Source organism: Vespa mandarinia, chromosome 1, assembly GCF_050613455.1.
Source record: "Vespa mandarinia isolate Hongniang chromosome 1, ASM5061345v1, whole genome shotgun sequence".
Classification (NCBI taxonomy): Eukaryota; Metazoa; Arthropoda; class Insecta; order Hymenoptera; family Vespidae; genus Vespa; species Vespa mandarinia.
In genome coordinates, this window is record NC_140810.1 from 15819126 (window position 1) to 15845672 (window position 26547).

The 26547-nt window shown below is 31.3% G+C and overlaps 4 protein-coding genes across 7 annotated transcripts in view; 2 read left to right on the forward strand and 2 right to left on the reverse strand.

The window, feature by feature from the left end:
• Position 1: 1 nt before the first annotated feature.
• Positions 2–2171, forward strand: LOC118443722 (uncharacterized). 3 transcript variants are annotated; one of them, XM_085660551.1, is made up of 7 exons: positions 3–387; positions 476–588; positions 966–1072; positions 1139–1313; positions 1432–1517; positions 1604–1739; positions 1874–2171. In XM_085660551.1, the coding sequence occupies exons 3-7, from the start codon at positions 992–994 to the stop codon at positions 2059–2061; spliced, it is 666 nt and encodes a 221-aa protein (XP_085516677.1). In that variant the 5' UTR covers positions 3–387; positions 476–588; positions 966–991; the 3' UTR covers positions 2062–2171. The 3 variants fall into 3 exon arrangements, with proteins under 3 accessions (XP_035726995.1, XP_085516677.1, XP_035726993.1); XM_035871100.2 differs by having other exon boundaries at positions 3–298; XM_035871102.2 differs by lacking the exon at positions 476–588 and having other exon boundaries at positions 2–298.
• A 758-nt stretch (positions 2172–2929) lies between these two features.
• On the reverse strand, positions 2930–6613 carry LOC118443718 (WD repeat domain phosphoinositide-interacting protein 3). 2 transcript variants are annotated; one of them, XM_035871094.2, is made up of 6 exons: positions 5956–6308; positions 5323–5505; positions 4991–5248; positions 4694–4895; positions 4393–4616; positions 2930–4291 (listed from the first exon to the last, which is right to left on the reverse strand). In XM_035871094.2, the coding sequence occupies exons 2-6, from the start codon at positions 5390–5392 to the stop codon at positions 4185–4187; spliced, it is 861 nt and encodes a 286-aa protein (XP_035726987.1). In that variant the 5' UTR covers positions 5393–5505; positions 5956–6308; the 3' UTR covers positions 2930–4184. The 2 variants fall into 2 exon arrangements, with proteins under 2 accessions (XP_035726987.1, XP_035726986.1); XM_035871093.2 differs by lacking the exon at positions 5956–6308 and adding an exon at positions 6377–6613 and having other exon boundaries at positions 2938–4291.
• Positions 6614–6649: 36 nt separating this feature from the next.
• Mrm2 (Mitochondrial rRNA methyltransferase 2) lies at positions 6650–7955 on the forward strand. Its single transcript, XM_035871096.2, has one exon. It carries the CDS (start codon positions 6903–6905, stop codon positions 7647–7649), a length of 747 nt encoding a protein of 248 aa, XP_035726989.2. The 5' UTR covers positions 6650–6902; the 3' UTR covers positions 7650–7955.
• A 233-nt stretch (positions 7956–8188) lies between these two features.
• LOC118443709 (uncharacterized) overlaps positions 8189–26547 on the reverse strand; it is a 51970-nt gene continuing 33611 nt past the window's right edge. The window contains exons 3-4 of the mRNA XM_085660522.1: positions 13151–13923; positions 8189–12251 (exon numbers count right to left, since the gene is read on the reverse strand). Of these exons, the coding sequence (XP_085516648.1) occupies positions 10311–12251; positions 13151–13813 (2604 nt within the window). The 5' untranslated portion in view covers positions 13814–13923 and the 3' untranslated portion in view covers positions 8189–10310. The remainder of the gene's footprint in view (positions 12252–13150; positions 13924–26547) is intronic.

Consider the following 26547-nt stretch of genomic DNA (forward strand, 5'->3'; position numbering starts at 1 on the left):
CTAAGGAATTGCTTGATCAGTCTTTAATGATATATGTCTGAGAGAAGGAATGGTGGTCGATTGTAGAGCGAAATGCAGCTTTTGAAGGATCGTGACGCGGCTGCGCGTAAAGAGGGCTTACAGGCAAATATCAGTGTCAGTATGATCAGTAGAAAGACACAGAGGGCCACGGAGGAGTTACCCTAGAAAGGCAACTTCCTAGCTACCCTCCTGGCCACTTTCTTGGTCACCTTCCCAGTCTACCCTCCTACGGACGAGCCAAAGAAAATTGCGTTTTCCGCAGAGCGGTCTGGACGCAGTTAAGTACATAATTCGATGAACCCATTGAGATCTAGGGCTAACTTAAAAAGAAACATCTTTGAAGAAGAAGGGTGTATATCCTTATTGGTTAGAACACAACACCTTCCTCATCAACTTTTACTTGTTATTTTTGATTTCATCAAAATTGTCGTCGAATGTTTTGTTTTCATGTTAGGAGACAGTGAAAGTTATTGATTCTTTTACGTTGTGGAAAGGAGCAACCAAATCGAGAGTTTATCTATTCACTCATATTTCGAATATACATATTACTCTTTTGTGTTCCTTAAGGTGAGTGACGTTCTAATACACTTGCTCTTCGATCTTAACAATTTTTTGATCCATAAAATTTTTCTTCCTTTTTTTTTTTCTTTCTTCTTCTATGAAAATAGGATTATTAATCAATGAATAATTTTCTTTTTGCTATCTCTGTGGTGAGCACCTCTGTGTAGTAATAAATAATATTTCATGATTTTTAAATAAATGAAATGTATCAATTTGTATTTTTACAAAAATTGGAAAGATAACACAATAATAATAATAGTAATAATAATAATAATAATAATAATAATAATAATAATAATAATAATAATAATAATAATAATAATAATAATAATAATAATAATAATAATAATAATAATAATAATCTTCTCTTTATCTTATATTAGGATCGAGTAGACTTAAAATAGACAAGATGAAGGTAGGACTACTGAAAAACTTTTTATATTACTTTAGTCTCCGGCAAGGTACCGTGTTAATTGCTATAATACAATTGGTGAGTACTATAAAAAAAAAACATATATTATAGTAAACTTTAATGACAATAATCATCTTTTCTCAGTTCATGTCCGGATTTAGTATGATGTTTTTCGTATTGGCATTGGCACACGCTATGGGGATTCAAGAAATGGTGGTAAGAGACACCGAGGATGCTCTCGAAAGAGAAGCTTTAGAGGATATATCTTCGAATCATCTCAATACTAAAAAAATGGACATGGCTCACCATAATGCTACTGGTAAAAAAAAGAAAAAAGAAAAAAAACAAAATTAAAATTATATTTCTCAAAATGAGAATACTGGTACCAGTATCTTTTAACTTCTAAATTAATCATATTCTTTTTTATTTATCTTCAGAGACCGTTTATTCCATGTATTGTGGATTAGTGATCACGGTGATACACTTCATGACTACGATCCTTTTGCTTTACGGAGCATTAACGGTAAAAATATTTACATTTATATTTTATTATTTCTCTGATATATAAAGATTCATTTCAAAAGAGACATCGTCTTATTTGATTTATAGAACAATCGTCATTTTATGGCACCATGGATGATGGTAATGATGACGATAATATCGGCATTGACCATATCCCTGTTCCTGGTTGAACAAGACTGTCCATTCATCGCTATTCTCGGCGGAAAGGCAGACATTTGCGAACGTATGTGTAAATTGTCAATTATTATTATTAATTTTCCTTTGGTGGTTTTCTCTCTCTTTCTCTCCCTCCCTCTATTTTTTTCTTCGTTGAACCATGCGATCGATGGATTAAAAACTTTCTTTGTGTGATTTCAGGCGCGATCGTGTTGTTATTTGTTATCACGAGTTCTTACATATGGTTCGTCGTATATAGTACGTATAAGAGTCTTGAAATAAAGAAAGGATTGATGCATGAAGTACACAATGTCAAGAAATATGCATTACCGATAGCGGAAGGTTCGAAATCATTTCATGTATCTGCTACCAAGCCCTATGAGGTTTAAAAGTCTTGTAAAGGAAGAAGAGGAAAAACAAAAAAGGGAGAAACGCAAAAAAAAAAAAGAAAGGAGAGCACATATGAAAACATTCACACACACACACACACACACACACACACACACACACAAATACAAAGAGAAAAATCTAATAGAGGATCGACCTCGCATCGAAATAAATAAGAAAAAACGATAAAAGAAGGAGGAGAAAACAGATTAATTATGATCATCAATGGGTGTTTCTTATTTTCTCACCCGATAAACATGAGATTCTTTAAATGCATTTTACAATCAGCTTACGGTTTCGAAGCATACGCACAATTCACTAATGATTTTCGAGAAATTATCAAATAGAACATTTCGAGAGGATTATTCATTGATAATGCGTTATATTCGTGCTGTAAGAAATTATTAACGATCCTGTATAAAGATTTACGATGTTAAAGGCTTTACATACATATATATTATATATTACATATATATATATACACACACGAATGTTGCATTTTTTCGTACGTAAGGGTTGATGAAGGAAAAAAAAAAGGACGAAAAATTTAGTATCGTTCTGCATTCGTGTGTTTGAATCATGCTTTGTACAGTTCTTGAATCTACTCTATTTCTCTATCGATCTGAAAAATTGTACATTAAAGGGACGAATATGTTGAGATAAACAAATATGTATCTACATATATGCGTACGCAGGAGGAGTTAATTTTATCGCTTGGATTATGTATATATATATATACATATGATCGTGTATATATATATATATATATGAAAGGAAAAATAAAAACAACTCAAAACATACATACGTACGTACGTTCGTTTTTAATCAAAGTGATTCACACAAAAAAAAAGAGAAAAAAAAAGAAGAAAAAAAATGAAGAGCTAAACGGAATAAAAATCATGATTATAAATCGATCGGCTTTTATGATCGATTTATATATAATATAATATCGTTTTATGTCTTGGGATTGCGTGAAAAATATTTAAAAATTGAAATTTTTAGAGTGACGAAAGAGAGCAACTCGATATTGTTACGAGGCATAATGAATTTTATTTCGCAATCAAAATCTATCTTCGTGAAATTACAATCTTTGCTCTATATTTTCTTGTGATGGGATTCAATATTAACAATTGAGTATAGTTACTTCTTGTGTATATGTATATTAAATGTGTACGGAAATAATAATAAAAATAAAAATTATAAAACCTTATTAAGTTAAACGCTCTACATTTTAGTTTGTCATTTAATAGAATTCATTCTATATGGCGATAGCGTAAACTTAGTTTTCAATAATCGATTACCAATAAAAAGTACATAATACAATTTATGTAATAATTTTCCTTAAAAATTTTTTTTTAAGATTCGATTAAAAAAAGAAAATAATTTCTAAAATAATTAGAAAAAGGAAATAAAAAATAAGAAAATAAAATAAAAAGAAGAATATATGAAAGGATATACACAATGATTCGTGTTTGAAAAGCATATAAATTAAGAAGACACCAGCATGTGATAATGATTCATTCTTATCTTTAACATTTCTTTCAAAGACGTTTAAACTTTCTTATGAAAAGCAGGATATCACTTTGATAAGTCGATCTCTTAGATCAATCACCTTTTTGTCGCTTTTTTTCTTCGTGACAATTAAGAACTCGTAATTTAGTAAGAAAGCGCATTCCCTCTCTCTCTCTCTCTCTCTCTCTCTCTCTCCACTAGGCCCCACGTAACAATCAACGATATCACCAATAATGTCCCTTAGATCTTATTATTATTATTATGAAAAAATTCATGCACAGTGCACGTATCACCAACAATTCATATAACTTTTCGTTTTGGTCCTCTCCGTCGAATGATCTAACTTTAAAAAGATTAAGATTCATTTTCGCTTCCCTGCATAAAATGCTCATTTTTTTCTGGTTTTTTTCTTTCTTTCTTTTTCTTTTTTTTTTTTTTTTTTTTTTTTTTTTTTGAGCAAGCACGACAATAGTCACGACGATGCGAAAATGTACTGCAAATCTCTATCCTCTGCAATTGACACGTAAAACGAAAGCAACAACGAGACGTACGATGACAAAAAAGTCACATTAGCTTTTCGTAATGAAACATTCATACGCCTTACACTTTTCAGTCACATTTTGTCATCCGTTAATTCAAGGAACTGCGCGTAAAAGTCTCGCGAACACTCTCCTTTGTTATTAAATACAAATTTGTAGTAACTCCCATCGGCACATATTACTGTATGTACAGAAAAAAAAAGGGGAGAAAAGAAACAATTTATTATTTAAGATTAACGTGTAATTACAAGAAATATATTTTTCAACTTGATCAATACTAACCTATAATACTATTGTTGCCAGTTCCAAACGCACACATGCATTGAGGACCTCCTGGAACTTGAAATTTGCAAAAACTCCAGCTCGAACTAAAATACTTTGGTAAAAAAGTAGCTGACGCTAAACTAGATTGACGATTTAATTTTTGATCTTCTACCGCAAAAACGTGTACCGTACCATGATCGCTCGCAACGCATAGCCACGTTGAATCGTGATTAAAATTTATGCTAAAAAAGTGAAATTTTTGATTAAATAATCATAAACGTCATTGATTCTTATTAAAATATTTGCTGAATTTTTTTACCAATAGATATTAGCATGATTTGCTCCTCTTCGTAATTCATTAATCATATTACCATTTTGTGTATCGAATACCCTTATCAGAGTACCCTTTTCAGAAGCTGTAGCAAGTCGAGTACCTTGTAAATTTAAAGCTATACAAGACAAGGGTGTTTCATGTGCTTCAATATTTAAAGGCTGTTTCTCAGTGTTTGCTAGATCTATAACTACAAGGAAAAACCACGAAATAAATAAATAATTTCATATCAGAAAATTGATAAAAAATTTTAAAAAACCTTTTTTTAATTCAATGCAATATTACCTTGAACATGACCATTTTTTCGCCCTGGGAAAGCAAGCAAAGAATTGTTACTGTTTGGACACAAAACACACAATCCTCTTGGATTGGGATTGGTTTCAAAGACATGTAATTGTTGTGGATTTTGCGTAAATGTATAAACTTTTATAACACCTTCTAATATTACTACTATCCTATCTCTTCTTAATTTTACACCTTTTACAGGTGCATTAAATTCCAATGTAATAGCTGGTGCTTTTTTCAAATCATCCCATATGATAACTAAAAATATCATATTGATTATATCTATTATAATTTCTTATTTTTTAAAATGCGTATAACGCAATAGATATTACCTTTATTAACAGGATACATTGGCTTTGGCCCACCGCCAACGAGTGCCAAATAATTACATCTAAATAACATTTCAACATAACCAAGACCTCCATCATTAAAATCATGACGCTCTTTTTCTTTCCCCTTTAAGGGATCACAATTATATACTCTATAGCCATTTTCTGTACCGCAGACAAAGCATCCTGTAAGTACAAAAGTCAATATAAATGAGGGGATCATGTTATCTACTTATTAAACATATGTTACATGTATGTATATCTTATTTTATGGAAATTTATTTCACTGATACATTTACAACATCCAACGATACTTAAACAATTACATATAAATCCGGTGATTACTTGAATGAACAAACATACTTTGGTAAGAAAGATATACAAAGTTATCAGAAATATTATAATTATGTATAATGTTGTTCTTAAAGTTCAAAGACATATTTGATTTTATAGAATATTGGCATTATAAGAAACAATAAATATACATATATACGTATATATAATCAATACAACATAGACATATTTTCAAAAATAAATATACCAATGGGAAAAGTTTTTCATAGGTGTCAATTAAATTATTCTAAAGTTGCAAAGTAAAAGAAAGTTAATATAGCTGGAAAGTAAAAGATCACATACTGTACCATTTCACTTCTTAAAGATATATTTGTATAGTACACAAAGATAGGAATAATAATAAAAATGGCAAAAATGATGGAACAAAGGACAATAATAAAAATAAAGAAATCTTTATAGAAAAGAATCTAATGTCGATATCTGAATGTCGATATGGTACTCGAGTGAGGTTAAGAAAGTCATAATGAAGCTTTATCAAAAAAAGCTGAATTAATCGACCCGAAATATGTTGTTGGTCGTAAATTTACGAGGTTGAAGACGAAAATAACTCGATTTGTGGGCGAGCGTCCAATCGCGATGTGAATAAATGACGGAAAAACATTGCAAGTCGACGTAGGTTAGAAGAGAGGAAAAAAAAGAAAAATAAATAAATTTGACAGTGGCATGCCAGCGCTGTCAAAATGTGGCGCACTGGGTCACATACCTTGATCTTGATTGAAGCCAGCATAAAGCAAGCCGTTACCATGTGGGTTTCCCGTTGTTAAATTCATCGTAAATTAAGTCCTTTTGGTAGACATTCGTTCGTACCGTCTGTTTAAACTCGTCGAAGTTGATCACATATTCGCCGGCAATGGCCGGCAAGCAGCGCAAGACCTTACCTGCCGACGAAATCCAGCCACCATCTTCGCGCATGCCAACGAAGCTGCCTCTGCCATTAATCAGCTGATATAGTGTGGAACCTATCGCATTTCTCTTCGACCAATCAGAACGAACTCTAGTTTGTTCTAGTTTCAATACTATTTCGTGTGTATTTAAGCATATCGATACTTTTCATTTATATTTTTTTATTTTTCATTTAATAGAAAGATTTAATATATAATAAGTGATTTGTTTGTTACTTAGCATCTATACGTTGTGAGATAAAAATGAATTTTGATCAAGATTATAAGAAGTGTTTGATCTTACTTGTTTTATCTCGAAGAGGTTAGGTTATTAACAACAACAGAAAGATGCGTTTTATAAATACTATTTTTACGAGATGTATACATGTTTATACTCCATTGTTACGAGAGAAACCGAACAATTTGAAAGGCAAAAAACATAGTTCCCAATTATGGTTGAAAAGACAGTTGCGTGATCCCTATGTTGAGATGGCCAAACAACAAAATTATAGATGTAGAAGTGCTTTTAAATTATTAGAAATAAACGAGAGCAAAAAGATTTTCAACTTCGGAGATATCGTAATAGATTGCGGTGCTTCTCCAGGCAGTTGGTCTCAGGTTGCTGTCAAATTAACCAATGCGGATGGTAAACAGGATGGTTCCATTGGGAAAGTTATTGCAATAGATAGACTTTCAATTTTCCCAATAGAAGGTGCGACTGTTTTAGGAAATATGGATTTTACTGCATTAGATACACACAGAAAAGTGCACCAATTATTAAATGGAATTAAAGCAAATGTTGTTTTATCCGATATGGCTCCTAATGCTACCGGTGTACGGGAATTAGATCATGAAAATATAATGAAATTGGCATATTGCGCTATGAAGTTTGCTCTCCAAGTTTTAAACAAAGATGGACTTCTTCTTGTTAAAATTTGGGATGGATCTAAGTTAATTCAATTACAAAATGATTTAGCAAAATTTTATACAAGCATCAAGATATGTAAACCTAATGCAACACGTACCGAATCCAGTGAAACATTTGTTCTCGCAAGAGGTTTCAAAGGATTGAAAATATCATTTCCTAATTCATAAAATAACAGACAGGCTAAAGAAATGAGAGAACACATTAATTTTTTTTTTTGGAATAATATCGTCTTATCTTATTGCGATTGTTTCTACGCGCGATGCAACAAATGTATTTATACAAATACATTTGTTTACAGTAAATTATTGTAGAATATGTAATATACATTGTTATATTTAGCCATAAATAATACAATAATTGTTCAATACAATTACAATTAATACGTATTATGACAGTGTTCTTTTGTTTGTTCATTATTAATACCATATAATATATATACACAATTCTTTTAATAAAGTTAATATTTACATAAATTGGCATATAATAGATAAGAAACATTACACACCACATTGAAACATACATAGAACAATAATGTTACCGACCACACTGTCGAGTGTCATATTTGTTTTATCATACGTGATATCACACGTAAAAGAGACATAGCCATACACGTTGAACATTATTAAAAGTAAAGTCTAGTATTAATTTCCATTGGTCGTATGTGTCTTTCGTATAGGATTAACTGTATCATGTGTTTCTTTGTAAAAAAAAAAAAAAAAAAAAAAAAAAAAAAAACAATGTACCGTGTATCGTGTAACATTAAAGAATAATAATACCAGTGTAACAGGACAAGGCATAGCGACATCGAAGACTGTCAACTTTAATGACTATTCCGAGTCTAAATTTGTGAATACTATTAAGGAAGGACCGTTGAATATCTTTCACATCGAAAACATTCAGAAGACATGGATACATAATTTTAACTGTACAATTTTCGTGTAAAATCGATCTCCTTATATCATAAAGTAGTACAAAACGATGATATTACGAGTACGCTGAATTTGATGCAACTATAAACGCTTATAAGTAGCATGATTTTATCGTTTATAGCGTGAGGCGAGTATGCATTCGTGTGCGTGCGTACATACAACTGCAGAGCCCAATTTTGGATATATAAATACATTAGGCCGACAGTTTCACGAGTTCGAGTCGTATGTGTGTTTATATTTGTATGCCCAATCGTATGATATATATATATATATATATATATATATATATATATATATATGTATATATGCATATGATAAGAAGAATGATTTATTTTTGGTAAAACATTGTTCACAGTATTTATATACGTATCAAATAATAGGATATTCAAGTATCATCCATTCTTTAATAGGAATTAAGATAATCTTCATTTAATATTATCTTGAACTGTAAATAACAAATGTTTTATTATTTATTATTATTAAACAAACAAAATTAAACAACAACGGTATAACCTTCGTAATAATCAAATAATAATAAACACGTATTACGAGTCGAGGACATTTGATCGATCTGTAAGCAAAAATTTGTAGATATGTACATACATATGAATGCAACGTCACGAAGGTTAAATAAATACGAATTACCCGAACTCGTGTAAATCTCTTTTTTTTTCTTCTTTTTCTTCTTCTCTCAATCGATTATATTATTTAAAATTCGACGGTTTATCTCACTAAATTTATATATATATATATATATATATATATATATATATATATGTATATGTATATATATATATTATACTTTCTCGCGCATTAGAAATATGAATCGATTGTATCAAAGTTGTTCCTAATTCCTAATAATTTTGCAGTGTGTACGCTGTACTGTGAAAGCCAATCGGAACAAATCGCGATCTTATCGATCATCAAGACTTTCACTTTCGAAAATTATATCCCACTAATTCTTCGACTTAGTTATGGTAGAAATTCTTAATAAGATCGTTTTAATCTATCGAACGAGTTTAAGAATTTCTTGTTCATTTGAAAACATGCGAAACCTCGTCGATGATAAATACAACCATCAAACATCCTCTTCTCTTGTATTTCTCTTTATCGTTCGGCAAAACATTATGATAACGATCGTACCAATGATATAATCTCTCTACGTATATTTGCAATATACTTTCTTCTCTGTTAAACGTCAAAAAATGTCAATTTTTAATTCGTTAAAGTGAACGATTGACCTCGTCAACGTTATTATCATTGGATCTATCCGACGCTGATATCATTTGAAAAGTTGTTAACTAAATGGAAAAAGAAAAAGTATTTTTCGAGAAATTAATTTCCAACGAATATTAAAAATCTTTGGGATCGTTGGATCGTATAAAGAGGATATAAACGAACTCGTTTCTTTCTTATTTGTTTCATCACAAGGGACGGAAAATGAAAAAAAGAAAAAAAGCTGAAATTAAGGAAAAAGAAGCTCGATTGATTTTTCTATTATATATGTATCCCTTTCGAAGAGTTCGAGCTTTTCCTTTTCCTTTCTTTTTTTTTTTTTCTTCTCCCTCCATCCCGCAAAAACGTTCCAATCTTTAGAGATTCTTCGATTCGGACATAAGAATTAATGTAATTATGCCAAATCGCAAGTGTTCTTGATCGCTTATCACACATTCTTAGCGAGCGATAGTTTAACACCCTTTTGAACCTTCATTTTATTTGGCACAGTTCCAAGAGGATTCATCGACATTTATCAAAGTCGACCCATCGTTCGAGTCGACTCGGCTTGTTTCCCAGGGAATCATTTTCAGTGGAGAGCGACGTCATTGATAGCCCCCCACGCGAAGATCATTAATATCATCTTCCTCGCTTAATCAGGCGAATCACCCTTTTATATGGATTTTAGTATCCAACCCTATGAAAGGGTGATACTTGAACATAAGCGTTTCTATAACCTCTATCCATGATCGTAGCACTACGAGGAGGTTGACTGATGGAATATAAACTAGGAGAGATCCTCGTCAGAGGTGCCTTCGTTCGAGACAAATACATTGGTGGCCTTGGTTTTTGTCTTTGAACGACGACCGAACGATTTCTTTCATGATCTGGCTGTTGTTGACGATCTATTCTCCATCCTGTTGAGGTTCTAGAATAAGATGATTTCTGATGAACTGGCACGGTACTTTTCGTGCTTGTACTAGAATAGAGTCCTTCGTCATAAAGATGTTGGCCTCGTTCCTTGTAATCCTGATTATGTATACTGTTAATCTCGTCCGAAGGAAATTTAACGTAACTTTGTGCTGATCTTACGTAACTCGATGAACCTTCGAGATCCAAAAGATTTCGTGTGTTAGGGCTGTTAGTAGTAGTAGTAGTAGTAGTAGTAGTAGTAGTAGTAGTAGTAGTTTTCGAATCCTCTAATTCGACTATCGATTCTGCCGTATAACGATCGCCAGAAAGAGGATCGTAAAGAAGAGACTCCGAGGATGAAGGTTCGGCAACGAGCTCGATATTCCTCAAATCCATTGGATTCTTTTCTTTATCATCGGACTTTATCCTACTTACCTGATCCTCCAATTTACCATTTTCTTCCGTATCTGTTGATATCGTCGTACGAACTTTTCCTTTTGGGAATATTATTTCTGATCTTGTATCTTGTGTTCTTTCTGACTCAAAATGCTTATTAAAACGTTCATCCTCATCGTTTTCCGAACTATCATTTTTAAAAGAAGATTTACTATCATTCAAAAGTTTCATAGGGTCAACGTTCAGCAACGTTGTTTCTATAATGACATCGTCCTTGATAGTTGCCTCACTGGATATGTTGCTATCAGATTCGTCTATATTGAAGATAGTATGATTGAAACGAATAGAAATTTCATCTTGGAAATTGTCAAACATATCATTCTCCTTTTTTTTTTTAACAATCGATTCCTCATTTCTCTCTCGATGTTCTTCCTCCATATGTAATCTATCCAAGTTCTTTACAGGTATAGTGATCCCAGCTTCGCCATGTTTCAAAATTTCACCTTCGAATTCGGTGAATTCTTCCTCCGGTGTATCGGTATTGTCAATGTACTCATCATCATCCTCATCGACATCTTCCTCAACTTGTTCATCCTCATACATCGTTTCTTGTTCTTCACCACCGTTTATTTCCATACCAGAAGCCTCCGAACTATTACCATTATTCTCGATCTTATCTTCAATGATTAATGGGATCTCGGGGAATTGTCTCAGAGGTGGTATCATCGAGCTCGATTCGCTGACTACGTCGATTTCCTGATTGCTTGAATTTTTCATTGATTCGTTTATTCGAACGATCACTTGATCGGTTGTAACATTTGAGAATTCCTCAGGAGAATCATCTGGTGGATTCTCCGAAGAGGTTGGGGATTCGGCTTGAGGTTGTTTCGTAGGTGTCAAAACGAAAACCAATGTTGGCGACATACTCGTAACATTCATTGAAAATATTTCTTTCATTCTTGTGTCCTCAACCATTTCACTCTCATTGCTATTTTTCTTCGCGTTCGTGACATTTAAAATGGCTTTTAGATCGATCGGTATCTTGTAATCTACTATTTCCGAAAAGCTACTACCATTTGTCTCGTCCACGAATTCAGCAACGGGCACAATACCTTCGGATTTGAAAGACTCGTTAAGAGCATCGTTCTTATCGACAAAGGTATTGCTATTGGTATTTCCAAGATATATTATTTTCTTATCTTCCTCTTTCGATTCATCTTGTTCTACTTCTACTTCTTCCTCTCCTTCTTCCTCTTCTTCTTTTGTTGTCGTCTCGTTCTTAGCTTCGTAAACGGTAACCGTCTCCTTCGGGGGTTCCTAAGAGAAGTAGCACAGGTGCTTGTGTAATTTTACAATAAAGAAGATTATCTCATTATTATGAGATAGTTATTATTATTATTATTATTATTATTATTATTATTATTATTATTATTATTTTCATTATCACTGTTGTTACTGATATACGCAATTGCCGGTATACGCTAAAGTATTTTATTTTATTTCATTTTATTTTATTTATTTTTTTTTAATATATATATATATATATATATATATTTATGTACATGATAATTGATATACATATATATATATAAACAATGAATCACGTGACTCGTCCTACCTTCAAAGTATTAAGAAATAAAATTGTTCGTTATAGAATCGATGCAATGACTAGATAACAAATATTTCATGATATATGAATATATTATATTATGAATAAGGGCACTTTATTTTACAAGAAAATAATATGAAATATACGTGTCCATTGCAAGACGAATTAATTAATAAAAATATTTATTCCAAATCACAGACACTTTCAAGAATTGCATTGGGAAAATGACGTTAACGTTATTACCGGTTCACGCAAAGACAGGTACTTAACATTTTTAATATTAATACTAAACAAATGAATATTACGAGAATTATTTAAAAAGAAAGAGAAGAAAGAAAGAGAGAGAGAGAGAAAAGATAAATAATTAGTATTCATTGTTTAACACGTCACGTTTTTTTTTCAATAATATCAATAATAAAGGTTTTGTCGAAAGGAAAAAAAAAATTCTCGATTAAAAATCTATTATTAGTTATAAAGATGTCCTAATAAAAATGAAAAGTATCACATAAAATGAATAAAATAATTTAGGCCGTTCATATTAATACAGCTAGCTATCCTCGCGTAAACCAGCGATCAATTCCAAAAATGGTAAAACTCCGACCCTTACATTCGTCCCTTCATCCTCGTTCTTCGTTATCTGTTGAGTCTCAACAGGAGAGGCAGCTATCGGTGCACCGAGCAAGGGAATGCTTAATTGAAGTGGACCAGAAGAGTGTTTCTGATCTTTCGTTTTTTGATCCTGAGTATTAGCACCAAATCGTTGCAAGTACATAGCACTGACGCGTTTCAAGAGGAAATCGAATTGCGCTTCGTGATCAATTTTAACATCTTTTACGCATCTGTCCATGGTATCAGCGCGATAGCCTTCGGCGCATTCGATGCGAGTCGGAGCGAAGAAAATACTCTTCGGTGTGATCTTTCGTAAAATGTTGGCCGAGTCTAAACCAGTGTGATCACCAGCTTGTGCATCGACCAATAACCAAGCTTCCCAGGTTAATTCGCTTGGTGAAGATGAGCTTCGAGATCCTTTTCTTGACATTGGCATTGAGGAGGACAACAATGATGATGATGATGATGATGATGATGATGATGACGATGACGATGACGACGACGACAGCGACGACGACGACGACGACGACGACGACGACGATGACGATGACGATGATGGTATATCATCGTCTAGAGCCAAATCCTTGGCTCTCATCGGTGCCAATTCGCAATGCCTTACAACGAGGAAGAGAATAAATAAAAACGATCGTAACATCATCATCGTCCTCCGATGTCCCACCAAGCTCAAGTATCTCTGCTTGATCTTATTCGACTCTCGTATGTGACCCAACCTCGTCACCTTCCTCTTGACGCTCGTCGCATTGGAATTATCTGAAAATAGATTGAAAACATGTAAATTAGTATTATAGCGATAGAAGATATTGATGAAATAATTCTTTGTCATCTATTTCCTTTTATTGGGATCAATTTATTTTATGTAACCTAATTTATTAACAATCGATTGACAATATATATATATATATATATATATATATATATATATATATTGTATATATGTAAATGCATGTATATATAGTTCGAGATAAATGATTATAAATTTTTAATTCTCTTTTTTGTTTTCATTTCTAAAACGATCTCAATGTCTATTATAAAATTTAGAATGGACAACGGTAAATGACAAGGAAGAACCAAAAACAAACGAATTGGTAACCTAATCCAATCGTTTGATCATTTGGTTCACTGAACAAACGGACAACGGCAATTAATTGATTAATCAAGTCGTATTCATTCTGGCCAGAGTTTGAACGAACCTTCTCGATCCCGTAAGTGAATGTAAATTACCTGTTCGTCTCACGGAATTCGACACGGAACAAATTCGATCCAATCGTGACTATTACTTGTTCATTGAATCTCAAGAGATTGAGTTTAAAGATTATCCTCACGGTTATCTCTCGTTTAACACAATCTTTGAGATAATTTCAATGAACAAATTTTTTTCTTTTTTATTTATTTATTATTTCTTTTTTTTTTTCTTACATATGGCACATGTTCCAATCAATTTAAATGTATGAATATATATGTATATATATATATAGCTCAAAGAGCAAACAAAAAAAAATATCCAAGTTACAGTTTTCTTTTTCATTTTATATCTGTGTATGTATAACGAAAGGAATATAATTGGAAACTTTTGAAGATCTATAAGGATTTAAGAACTTGCACGTAACATGCATACACGAATGCACGTTGTTCTGTTTTTACCGTTATACGCATGGTAAGCTACGATTATGTTTGCTTCGTGAATAAGCCGTACAAATACGAGAATCGAATTCACGATCGTTCGATGTGTCGTTACGAACAACGAGAGCCGTGAGAAAAGTGGACAAAAATCGATAGTATCAAATATTTTATTATAGGACTAACAATGAGATAGTAATAATAGTATCGCATTTGTAACTAATGTAAATTTGTGTGAATAATGCAATTTCTCGCTCTCTCTCTCTCTCTCTCTCATTTTTTTTTTAATAATTCTTTTCAATCCTTTATGAACAATGAACAATGTATTAATTTTCATCGAGTATTAATATCGGGTACATTAACAATGTAGAAGCTTTCCTTGATCTTTCGGAATTCAATGACATGATTATTAATTATAAGTTGTAAAAAAATTCGATGAGCTATACGAGAAAAATTGAGATCGATAAGACATTCAATTTATGATGCTAATCGATTCAATTTTAATGACAATAAATTATTCTATGATTAACATAACACGTTGTACCTACACTATAATTAATTTTAATATAACTTTGTCTATCTCTCTATATCTTTTTTTTTTTCTATCTGTCTCCTTTTCTTATATATAATTTTATCTTCGTATTGATTGCATACACACGTAATCGAGAGTGCAAGGTATGATAAAAAAGAGAAAAAGAAAAAAAGAACGAAATAAAAAAAAAGATACAAACTCGTAACGAATTCTCGAGGTCGTTGTAACACGTTACAAGATTCAATAATGCAATTGTCGAAACTTTCAATGTACTCCTGCAATATCTCTTATCGCGAAACTGTATTCGTAACACGCACTTATAACAAGAAAAAGAGAAAGATAGATAGATAGAAAGAAAGAGAGAGAGAGAGTGAGAGAGAGAGAGAGAGAAAGAGAGAAGGGTTTGAATATTTCGAAGGTGAAACATCGGCAATCTTTTATCGTGTCCTCACGCGCATTGCCACGGGCTTTGTGCTACGAAATGGAGGTCCTATGGTAAGGTATGATTTATGCGAGTTGTAAGTGCCTACGTGATACGAAATCGACGTACGTGGATAACAAGAAGATACTTATACCTCTCTTTCTTCCCTTCTTTCTTTCTTTCTTTCTTTCTTTCTTTCTTTCTTTCTTTCTTTTTCCTCTTTCTTTTATTTCGAAATATTTACATCAATTTATTTGTGATATATTTATTATATATCATATAATATATCAACATTTTTTATAACACACACATATATATATTGTTTTTATGACATGAATAATATTGACAAAAAGTGATTTAACTAGATCATGATTTTTAGGAAAATTCATTTAGGGGGTTAAATAACCAGATAAAATAGACAAAAATTGAAAGAAAATTATAAATAAGAAAGAAAATCAAATAGTAAAATTATATATATATATGTATATATATATATATTTATCATAGTTTAAAAAATTTTGATCTCAATAAAGTCGGTCGATTTTTCAAATCATAAATTTTCCGGGAAATCATCAAACGGATGACCGATCATTCATAATTATTGACGATAATGACGTAGCAAGCGATAAATTATAAGAGGAAGCTTGTCGAAAGTTTCTCTAAAATCAACAGGAAACTCGCTGTCGGTCGGGTATATACATATATACGCGATATTGTGTATTACGTACATATATATATATGATGCGTATATGTAAACACAAGTACGTTGATTTATATATGTGTACGATATGTAATAAATTATAATGATCGGTTCGCGAGAATCTCCGTATGGCAATTATTCGCAAAGATGATACGCACAAGAAAAACTTTTCCAATCTATCAAATTGGTCTCGTTCTTCTTAAATGAAAGAGAGAGAGAGAGAGAGAGAGAGAGAGAGAGAGAGAGAGAGAGAGAGAGAAAGAGCACAACTGGTAAGATAAGTTCCTCAAGTCTCTCTATTACATCTTATATATTAATTATTTTTGCAGGTAACTATTAAAAGAGAAAAAAAAAAGAAAAACGATTTTCAAACAACATTTTTTTTTCATTACATATTAACAAATAGAATATTGTAAACTTAAAAATTGCTGCATTTGTTTTAATACAAGTTCATATTCCGGTTGCTTTAATCGGTATGATAAGTCATCCCCTCCTTAACGATATAATCAGAACGTTAAATAAATACTTTCTTTCGTGTTGGCAAAAAGTCGTGAAAAGTCTCTCGAATCTCTCAATACAATGCAGCTCAAGTAAATATGTACGTATGTATGTATATATATATGTATATATGTATTCTCTTAGTTGGAGGTTATATGATCGTGCGACGATCGTGATCTTCGAGAGTTGCGATAAGTTAGATCTTTCTTGGTACATACTCCCTTTCGTATCTGTGAAAGTATAGAATGATACAATCTGTGTATGTCATTCGTCAAAGAGAAAGTATTGCCTGTATAATTATTATCAAGCTAGATATTAATTTTACAATTGAATTTTATTTCAATGAAATAAAATTAAGAAAAAAAAAAAAAAAGAAATGAAAGAAAAAAAGAAAAAAAAAATAAATAAAACATTCAATTGTAAAACATATACGCATAAATTATAATATAATATATTTCTGTTTGATCGAGAAATCATTGATTAAATAAAAAATTATTTAATCTGTCGATAGTTATCGACTTATAGTAGTTTCTATGTATCGGTTTTTTTATATACGGTGTCTAGAGAAATATAGTAAGAGATAGAGAACGTGAGAGCAGAAGCCTTTCGAAAGGACGGCTCTAAGCGCATTCCACCGGATTGTAATCGTGGCGTTTCTCGGGTGATTAGTAAACTCGCTTCTTGGTTTCTCCGCGAGCAAGAAGGTTTTGCTCGATCGGGCAAGATACATACATATATATATATACTTTTATATATATATGTATATATATATATATCAGTATATATTTATAATATATACAAACACATACCGTTGGATCATGCTCCACTTGTTTGAATAATCCGCACGTTGCAACGACACGTTCCGTATACGTGTATACACGTCTTGCTAAGTTGCTTGCTTTTATATGTATATAAAATACGTATGTATATAAAATTTATAAAATATATATATATATATATGCACACACACACACATATATATATATATATACTATTGCCATTGACGAAAGCGAAATGCGATAAGTTTTGCATTACATAAAATTCAACAGCTTTTGCATTTCATAATCTTACCGATTTCTACGTCTAACTGATATCATCATTTATTTCTTTCTCCAAAATAGATCAAATGATTTTGGAAAATTTCTTTCGCGTATCTCTACGAAATCCGAATATCTGAATAATTTTACACGTTCTGGACTACTAACAATATGTGTGTGAGTATGTCTGTCTGTCTGTCTGTCTCTCTTTCTCTCTGTCTCTCTCTTTTTCTTTTTCTTTCTGTGTATGTGTATATTTTGTATTTGTGTGTGCACGTACATATAGTACATGTCTCTCTTTGTAATAAATTCTTCTTCTCAGAGGCCGATCGAATGCGACACACTTTTCAGTCAGAAGCGAGCCTCCGGCAATGGCCGATTTAATGGGGCTAATTTGTGTCCTCATAATATAATAAAATAAAATAAAATATAATAAAATATAGGCAATCAATATATTAACAGAATAATTCCTACATTTTTTATTGCTCATTAACAAAATTCAATAAGAACAACTTTAATCCTTTGTTAATTTTCTATTAATCGATTCCTCTTTAAAGATCATATATACTTTTTTCTTTGATCATTTTTCTTTTCTTTGTTCTTTTTAACTTCTTAATTTTTTCCGTTTTCTTTTTTTCTTTTTCTTCTCTTTTTATTCTCGTAACCAGTTCATTCGTATGATGTTCATGCGAACCAGTTCATGCGACGATCGAAACGAAGAAAATATGTTTTTCATGGTTTCCTGTTTATTTCGTCGTTTATCTGTCGGATGACCTCCGCTTAGGGCGCCGGCTATGACTAAGGGCGCGGTAAAGTTCATAAACGTTTGCTACACTCCCTTTCTCTACGTTTGGTCGTGCTCCGTTATCTCGATGGGACGTCGACGTTTCATCTTGCCGCTCTCGCATATCACTCCTCGTAACATCTAGACATGAGATAATTCAATCTCCTATTTTTTTCAATAATGAATATATGTTGCTACAGACGCCATTATAAAAAATTTCAAATAGTATGTCCATGTCGGATATTTTTACGTCGTTAAGTTATAAAAATATATAGAACAGTACATAATTATTCGTTTATAAATAATTTACTATTATTAATTTTCTATAGAAAATTATCTGTTTAAATATATATATATATATAAACAATAATAAATATAAATAATTTATATATTAATCTACTATATATCAGATTATTTATTTGTATACAAATGGTAATTTAATGTATAATAACTTTTTATACCATATTATATCTCCATTTGTATATAAATAGAAATAATTTCTATAAAAAATTTATTTACCACTCTCCATCATATTTATAGAGAAATTTCTGTACCATCTAATTATGATTCATAATTATTTATTATATGAATATATGTATTTCTATGCGGTGGCCTAAAATCATTGGATTCTTGTAATAATTTATGCTCGAAAATATTTGATAGAAGAAAATAAATTTGAGATTTCTCTGTTAGAATTTTAAGGATTTTAATACATTTATTATTTTCTGATTAGTTGGCTTTGATATCGTTAGAAACTATGTTACACGTTAGTACCTTTCAGCTTCAACGTTTAACTAACGACTTCAAGGACTCCTCCTATCTGTCGATGTTATCATTATCGTCGATCAGATACGAACGAAGAAGATCTTCGTGTTTGTTCCTTTTCTCTCTCTCTCTCTCTCTCTCTCTCTCTCTTTCTCTTTCTCTTTTTATTTTCCTTTTTCTCCTTTTCCGTTCTGTACTATGTTTATGTCGGAGTAGTAAGAAAAAAGAAAAGAAAAAGAAAAGAAAAAGAAAAAGAAGGAAAGTACAAATGTCCGAGAATGATTCTCAAAGGGGTCAATGAATCTGATCTGAAAAGTCGAGGAACCTCGCAGCTTCTCTCGATAGCTCGGTCCGATCGCATGTGTATTATTCTTTTCCTTCTCGCACGATCTCCTTTCCTTGCTTCCTTTATTTTTTCTTTTTTTTTGTTGTTTTTGTTTTTTTTTTGTTTTGTTTTACCTTTTCTTTTCTTTTCTTTTCTTCTTTTGTTCCTTCATCATTTATTTCTCTAACTTCGTTGAAAAGGTATGTTCGATAATTATTCTAATTTGTTCGTTCTTTTAAGATTTTTCTTCTCATTCATTTCAACGTTTTACGATATATCTTAGACAATTAATATCAGAGATAACAAATTCCAAATTCCAAATTAATAATATTAGAAAAGTTTTCCAATTGGAATAATACGTTCTAATAAATAAATGAAAAAATATCGTTAATTCGATTCGATCTGTAAATTTGTTTTATATATGTAAGATAGATAAGTACGTGACGAGAAATTTCAGAAAAAATATCTATGGAAAAAAATTTTCAAACACGATCGATAAATGGAAACGATGATTACCCTTTTCAACGTTGATTCATCTCCATTAAAAAGGAAAAAAAAGAGTAATAATAAAAAAAAAAAGAAAAAAAAACAAGATAAAAAAGAAGGGGGGGGACAAAAAAAAGATAAATAAAAATAAATAAAAAAGAAAAAAAAAGAAATAGAAAAGAGAAAGAAAAGCTCCTTTCTCGATGGCGTGATAATAAATGTCGATATATTGAATACGTATATACGTCTATCTATTATATTGAAGTAAGTATCGCGTGCCGTGAAAATAAATAAATGACGTGAAACGTGCATAGGGTCGTTCGATCGGAACCGATCTTGAAGAGGAACGAAAAGGTGTTCGAGCGATGCTTGTCGATTCGATCCGCGTTAAACGTCCGGGAATAGCGCTTTGCCTGTTCCACCATCGTCTTATTCTTCTTCGTCTTCTTGTTCTTGTTCTTGTTCTTCCTCTTGTTCTTCTTCTTCTTCTTCTTCTTCGTGAGCGAGCGAGCGAGCGAGCGAGCCATGAAAATATTTCCTTCTCTCTTTCTTTCTCTTTCTTTCTTTCTTTCTTTCTTTCTTTCCTTTTCTCTTTCTCCTTCTTCAACTTATATCTGTATATGTGAGGAGGAGTAAAAGCGCCAGCTCGAGTAAATCCGTGACATATCGTCGGCACGTATCGAAGGTGTTCGCGATGGGAATTCCAGAACATGTTTGCAACATGTTTGGCTAAGGGCCAAGGAGGTTGGAAAGAGCGGCTAATAATCGGTCGTACGTTGTCGTCTTCGAAGACGAAGACGAAGACGAAGACGAAGATGAAAACGAAGATGAAGATGAAGATGAAGACGAAGACGAAGACGATGGTAGTTTGAAAGTTTGCGTCTGGGTCGACTAAAGAATTAAGATTTTGGCGAGTGGCCAACTCACACCGGATGACATAGCTTGATACTCTTAATCATAGGCACCTGTCTTCTACGACTGACTAATGGGTCTGGCCAACCAAGCAACTCTTTCCTTCTTCCCTTTTTTTCTTTTTCCTTATCTATTTTTCTTTTTTTCGTTCTTTTCTCTTTCTTTCTTTCTTTTTTGCTTTAATTTTTTTTCATTCTTTCTTTTTTCTAACTCTCTTCCATCGTTTATCCGTCCTTACGAGGTTTAACTCTGCACCTCTTTCCCCTTACGAAGATTTTCTTAAATAGATGTCTCCTCTTTCTCTCTCTCTCTCTCTCTCTTTCTCTCTCTTTTTCTCTTTCTTCGTTTCGTTAGAGTTTCTCTTATCTCGCTGATGTGTCTCCCTCCTTCAGCCTAGCGATTTTAATTCCAAGTCTTGGTAATCGAATGAAATCCTCTTTCCCTTTTTCTAATTTCAATCCAACGAAGAGAAAACGGGATGTTATTAATCGTACAATTTTTCTTCATGTCGTACTCGACGCGATTTACTCGGTTTATTAAATCCGAACCAACGTGATTAATAGATATTTCTTAATACAATGGAACAAAAAAAAAAAGAAAGAAAAAGGAAAAAAAAAATAAGAGATAAAATAAAAAAGAAAATAGTAATAACAATAATAATAATAATAATAATAATAATAATAATAATAATAATAATAATAATAATAATAATGATAATTAAGAGAATATTCGACGTGTCCTTCGAAATAATAAAAAAAAAAAAGAAAAAAACATTCTTCTCCAAATCTCATACATCTATGATTTAGCGATGATGATTAGTGATTATTCGAATTATCTTCGAAAATCCTATATATATATACATATATATATATATATATATATACATAAAAAAAGAGGAGAAAAAAAAACAAAACAAAAAAAAATGAGCCGGAGGCGCAACTTAGCCTTAGCTCAGGGGAAACACGAGCTCTTTTCTTTACGTTCTTTCTTTTTTTTTTTCTTTTTCTTTTTTTTTTTTATTCTTTTCTTTTTTCTACCTCTTACTTTCGAATCCACGATTAGCCTTTTATCTCTTTTTGTTTCACGTGAAACCTGCCACCTTCTCTCTTCTCTCTTGTTGTGAAGGCTCGCGGCCGCGCGCGCGCGCGCAAAGCCGTGTGAACCAAGGAGCTTTTGTATCGTAAGTTTCACGGCACGCTGTCTCTCACGAGGTTTATCGTTGCTCTTTAGAGCGTAGAATGCATTACGAAGACGTTTTCTCTCTGTCTCGTTCTATTTCTCTTTCTCTTTCTCTTTCTCTTTCTCTTTCTCCGAGACAGGAAACAATATGAGACTCTTTGAGATAAAAGCTCTGACGCATTGGTCGTATTATCGGCTTCCGCGCTCCTCCTTCCTTCCTTCCTTCCTTCCTTCCTTCCTTCCTTCCTTTCTTCCTTCCACGGAAAAACGAATTTTTCTCTTTCTTTTTTCTTTTCTTTTTGTTACTTTTTCTTTTTTATTGTTTTCTTTTCTTTTTTTTTCCTTCCTTTTTTCTCCTCGTGTTCAACAATGAACGAATATATTTAATCCTCTTTAATCCTTTTTAATCCAATTTTTTATTTATTTCTCATGTCTATTCATAAATTATATAATTTTTGATAAATTATTTATATCATTCATGTAATGATATTATTATATTGCATTGTACGAGTATAATTGATATTTTTCAAATATTTTGCAAAATCTATGGATACGTAGTAAAAGAATTTTGTGTGGGAAATAAAATGTAATAAGAATTACAAAATATATGAATGTTATAAGATTAATAAAAGTATAAGAGTTAAACTATATACTTCATTTGTTTATATTTGACTGAAGTAACGAAAAAAAAAAAAATATAGAAGTTTTATATTTCTTATTTTATTTATATAATTCATATATAAATCTTGATAAAATCTACAATTTTATTTATTATTTATTTAAACAAGATATTAGAATGTTTTTTTCTATTTCTTCTTTTTTCTTTTCTTTTTCTACATCAGTCAATGTGTCCGTGATTTTCGCTCGTAAATAATAATGATCTTTCATAATCTGATATTATGGATGATAATAAAATTAATAATAATAATAATAATAATAATAATAATAATAATAATAATAATAATAATTTAATTGATAAATTATTTTTTTTTCTATTTTCGTGGAAAAAAATTGACAACAATTGATACGATTAATTATTTAAAATAAATTAGAACACCCTATATGTCAGGTACACCGTATAACCAAGTATTATTTCTTTATTTTTCTATTTAGAAGACACAGCGAATAAACTCGTTAGAAGCAGGATTTCTAAATCTGTCCCTAGATTGTATATATTTAGCTTCGAACGTACGTATATGTATTTTTCTTGTGGGTTCACGTTTTATGCCTACTCCGGTCAGTTTTTTTATTTTGTGTATATTTCTATCTTGTTTTCTTAATCGTGAAAAGAAAGAGAGAAATACGTTGTTTTTCCTGTTTTGGGTCCGGTAGCTTCTCTCAACTTAGGGTCCTATACCAAACGACCGGTAGAAAAAAACATGACAAGGGTTCAGAAAACGAATCACTTCGTGTTCCTTCGGATCAGTGAACCTTTACATTAGTATTTTACTATCTAGTCAAAATACACACGTCCTTATAAATTTATTCAAAAAGGGTATAACATATTAATGATTAAAAATGTAATAATTAAATACTAATGAGATAAAACAATCGATTAGAAATTTCACATGTACATATCTATTATCTTATTAAATATAATTTAATTTCATATATCAGAAAAATAAATGAAAAAAAATAAATTAAATATAAATAAATTAAAAAGAAATAAAATAATAAATTAAATTTTATATATGAAAGATATTTCATGTATATAATAATAATAATAATAATAATAATAATAATAATAATAATAATAAAATAAAGATAAAAGCAAAATTAAAATTTGTTCTCTTATTTTATAAAATTAGCAATATAAATTTTCTTTCTTTTGTTTCCTTCAAAAGAAAAAAAAGAACAAAAAAAAAAGAATCGAAGAATATTTCGCATCGTCCTAACAGATTTAAAATTATAATTACAATCGAAAAGAAAGAGAACGTTCGTAGGAAAAGGTAAAAGATCGATGAGAAAAGTCCATTCTCCTTTCGTTTTAACGGCTCGTCAAGATATCGTTTTACGAGGTGGGTAACGGTATCGATGGAAATGTAAGAAGAGGCGTATATATGTATAGTATCTATGTACATTGTACATACATTTAACAGAGGCAATGCAAATGTTAAAACGACAGATCGGTCTATTCGTGTCTAACCGATAGGTTAGCCGCGAGCCGTGAAGACAAAGAAGTTCAAGGCAAATTGAAAGTAGAAATGAGACTTCCAAGACTAGGATAAGTTGCGTGCAAATATCTACCTATCTCTCGGTATAATTTCGATCGTTCAAAGTAACGTGCTGTTGTTGCATTTAAAAGATAAAAATTGATGACTTCAAAAACCGGTCGTTCGTCTATGTATCATCACCATTTTGCATAATCGATTCGTTAACTCGAAAGCCAAGTAGGAAATTCGAAATTGTTCAGACATACACACACACTCTCTCTCTCTCTCTCTTTCTCTTTTTCTCTCTCTCACACACACTATTCCTCTATATCTTTATCTCTCTAGTATGGTCCATAAATCATTCGTGCATTCACGTGCGATGTACCGTAACATTAAATCGTTGATATTTTCATCGCGAAGATAACGGCCTTGGAACTTACATAAGACGTTCGGATGAATCCACAGACATGTCCTCATCTATAGGTGCGTGCACATTTTATTACTTACGTTATTACATATCGTTAGAATGATAATTGTCGTTGGAGATGAATTGAAAAAAAAAAAGAAGAAAAGTAAAATAATAATCATGATAATGATAATCAAAGAGAAAAAAGAAATAAATGAAAATAGAGAAAAAGTTATTGATAAAGTAAAAAAAATTAAACAAAAAAAAAAAAAAAAAAGGAAAAAGTTATATTCCTGTTCTTGTATTATTTAACGAACCAATCGAACGATTCGTACGAAATCGTATCGAGTCGAGTTGAATTGAGTCGAGTCACGATTCGATTCGATTTATTTCCCTGGAGAGAAGGAAAAGTTTCTTCGACGAGAAAAGCTATGTCTGTTCTGTCGAGACGAATTTGAGCTTTTCGAAGCGAGCCTTAAAGAACAGAATGGAGATGAATATCGAAGAGACTGACTACGTCTTTCTTTGACAAAAAACATTCTTGCTCGGTGAATTGTGAAGAGAGTAGTATGAAAGAGAGAGAGAAAAAGAGAGAGAGAGAGAGAGAGAAATAATAGATAAAAAAGGAGAAAATACCGAAGAATCGACCTTTTCGATTATTATGGATATTCATGTTAAGCTGTTCAACGTACCGAGAGCTTTCTTGAGATTCTATTCTCTTATCCTTCCGTAATATATTCGTACGACATTCAGAAGATTTCCAATGGAAATTTCATGTCTTTCTAATATATATAAATATGTGTGTGTGTGTATATATTTATATATATCTAGAACGTAATGTAATATCGTGTCACGAGTAAATCGTCACATAATTTAGAGACGTATATTGAACTTTATTATTTTGTCATTGAAAGAAGAACGAGGTTCTTGCGTCAAACCTAGACAAATAAATTGTCTAGAAGATGCGTTTATGATTAACGTCAGAAGATAATATAAATTGTTAATGAATTTTTATTATATACGTATTTTTGATAAAGAACGAATTCGAGACGATTAGAATATTAGATTGTAAATGAAATTTTCTTATCAAAAACTCCTTTTTATTTTTTTTTTTCCTTTTTTTTGCGGACACGAATAATACAAATTATTGTTTAATGTTTGTTATTAACATTTGAGAATATTTATTTTTATTTTAACGTATGTTAATTATAGTGACAATCATAGTACAAACTTTTACTATTTTGAAAAGATGATAAATAATTGATTCAAATAATTATCGATCGAGATTCTTTTACTCAAAATGGTAGAGTGACGGAAAAGGAAAAATATTTTCTCTTATATTCGCTAATTTCAAAATTAGTTTTGGTCGATGATTTTCAAAAGCAAATGGTAGATAAATAAATAAATACATACATACATAAAAACATACGTCTATATATATATTCTATACGTATTCTATATATATATATATATATATATATATATATATATATATATATATATTCACGCAAAACAGTCCCTTGTTTGCTTTCGTTTGACGTCGGAAAGGACGAGGGTCC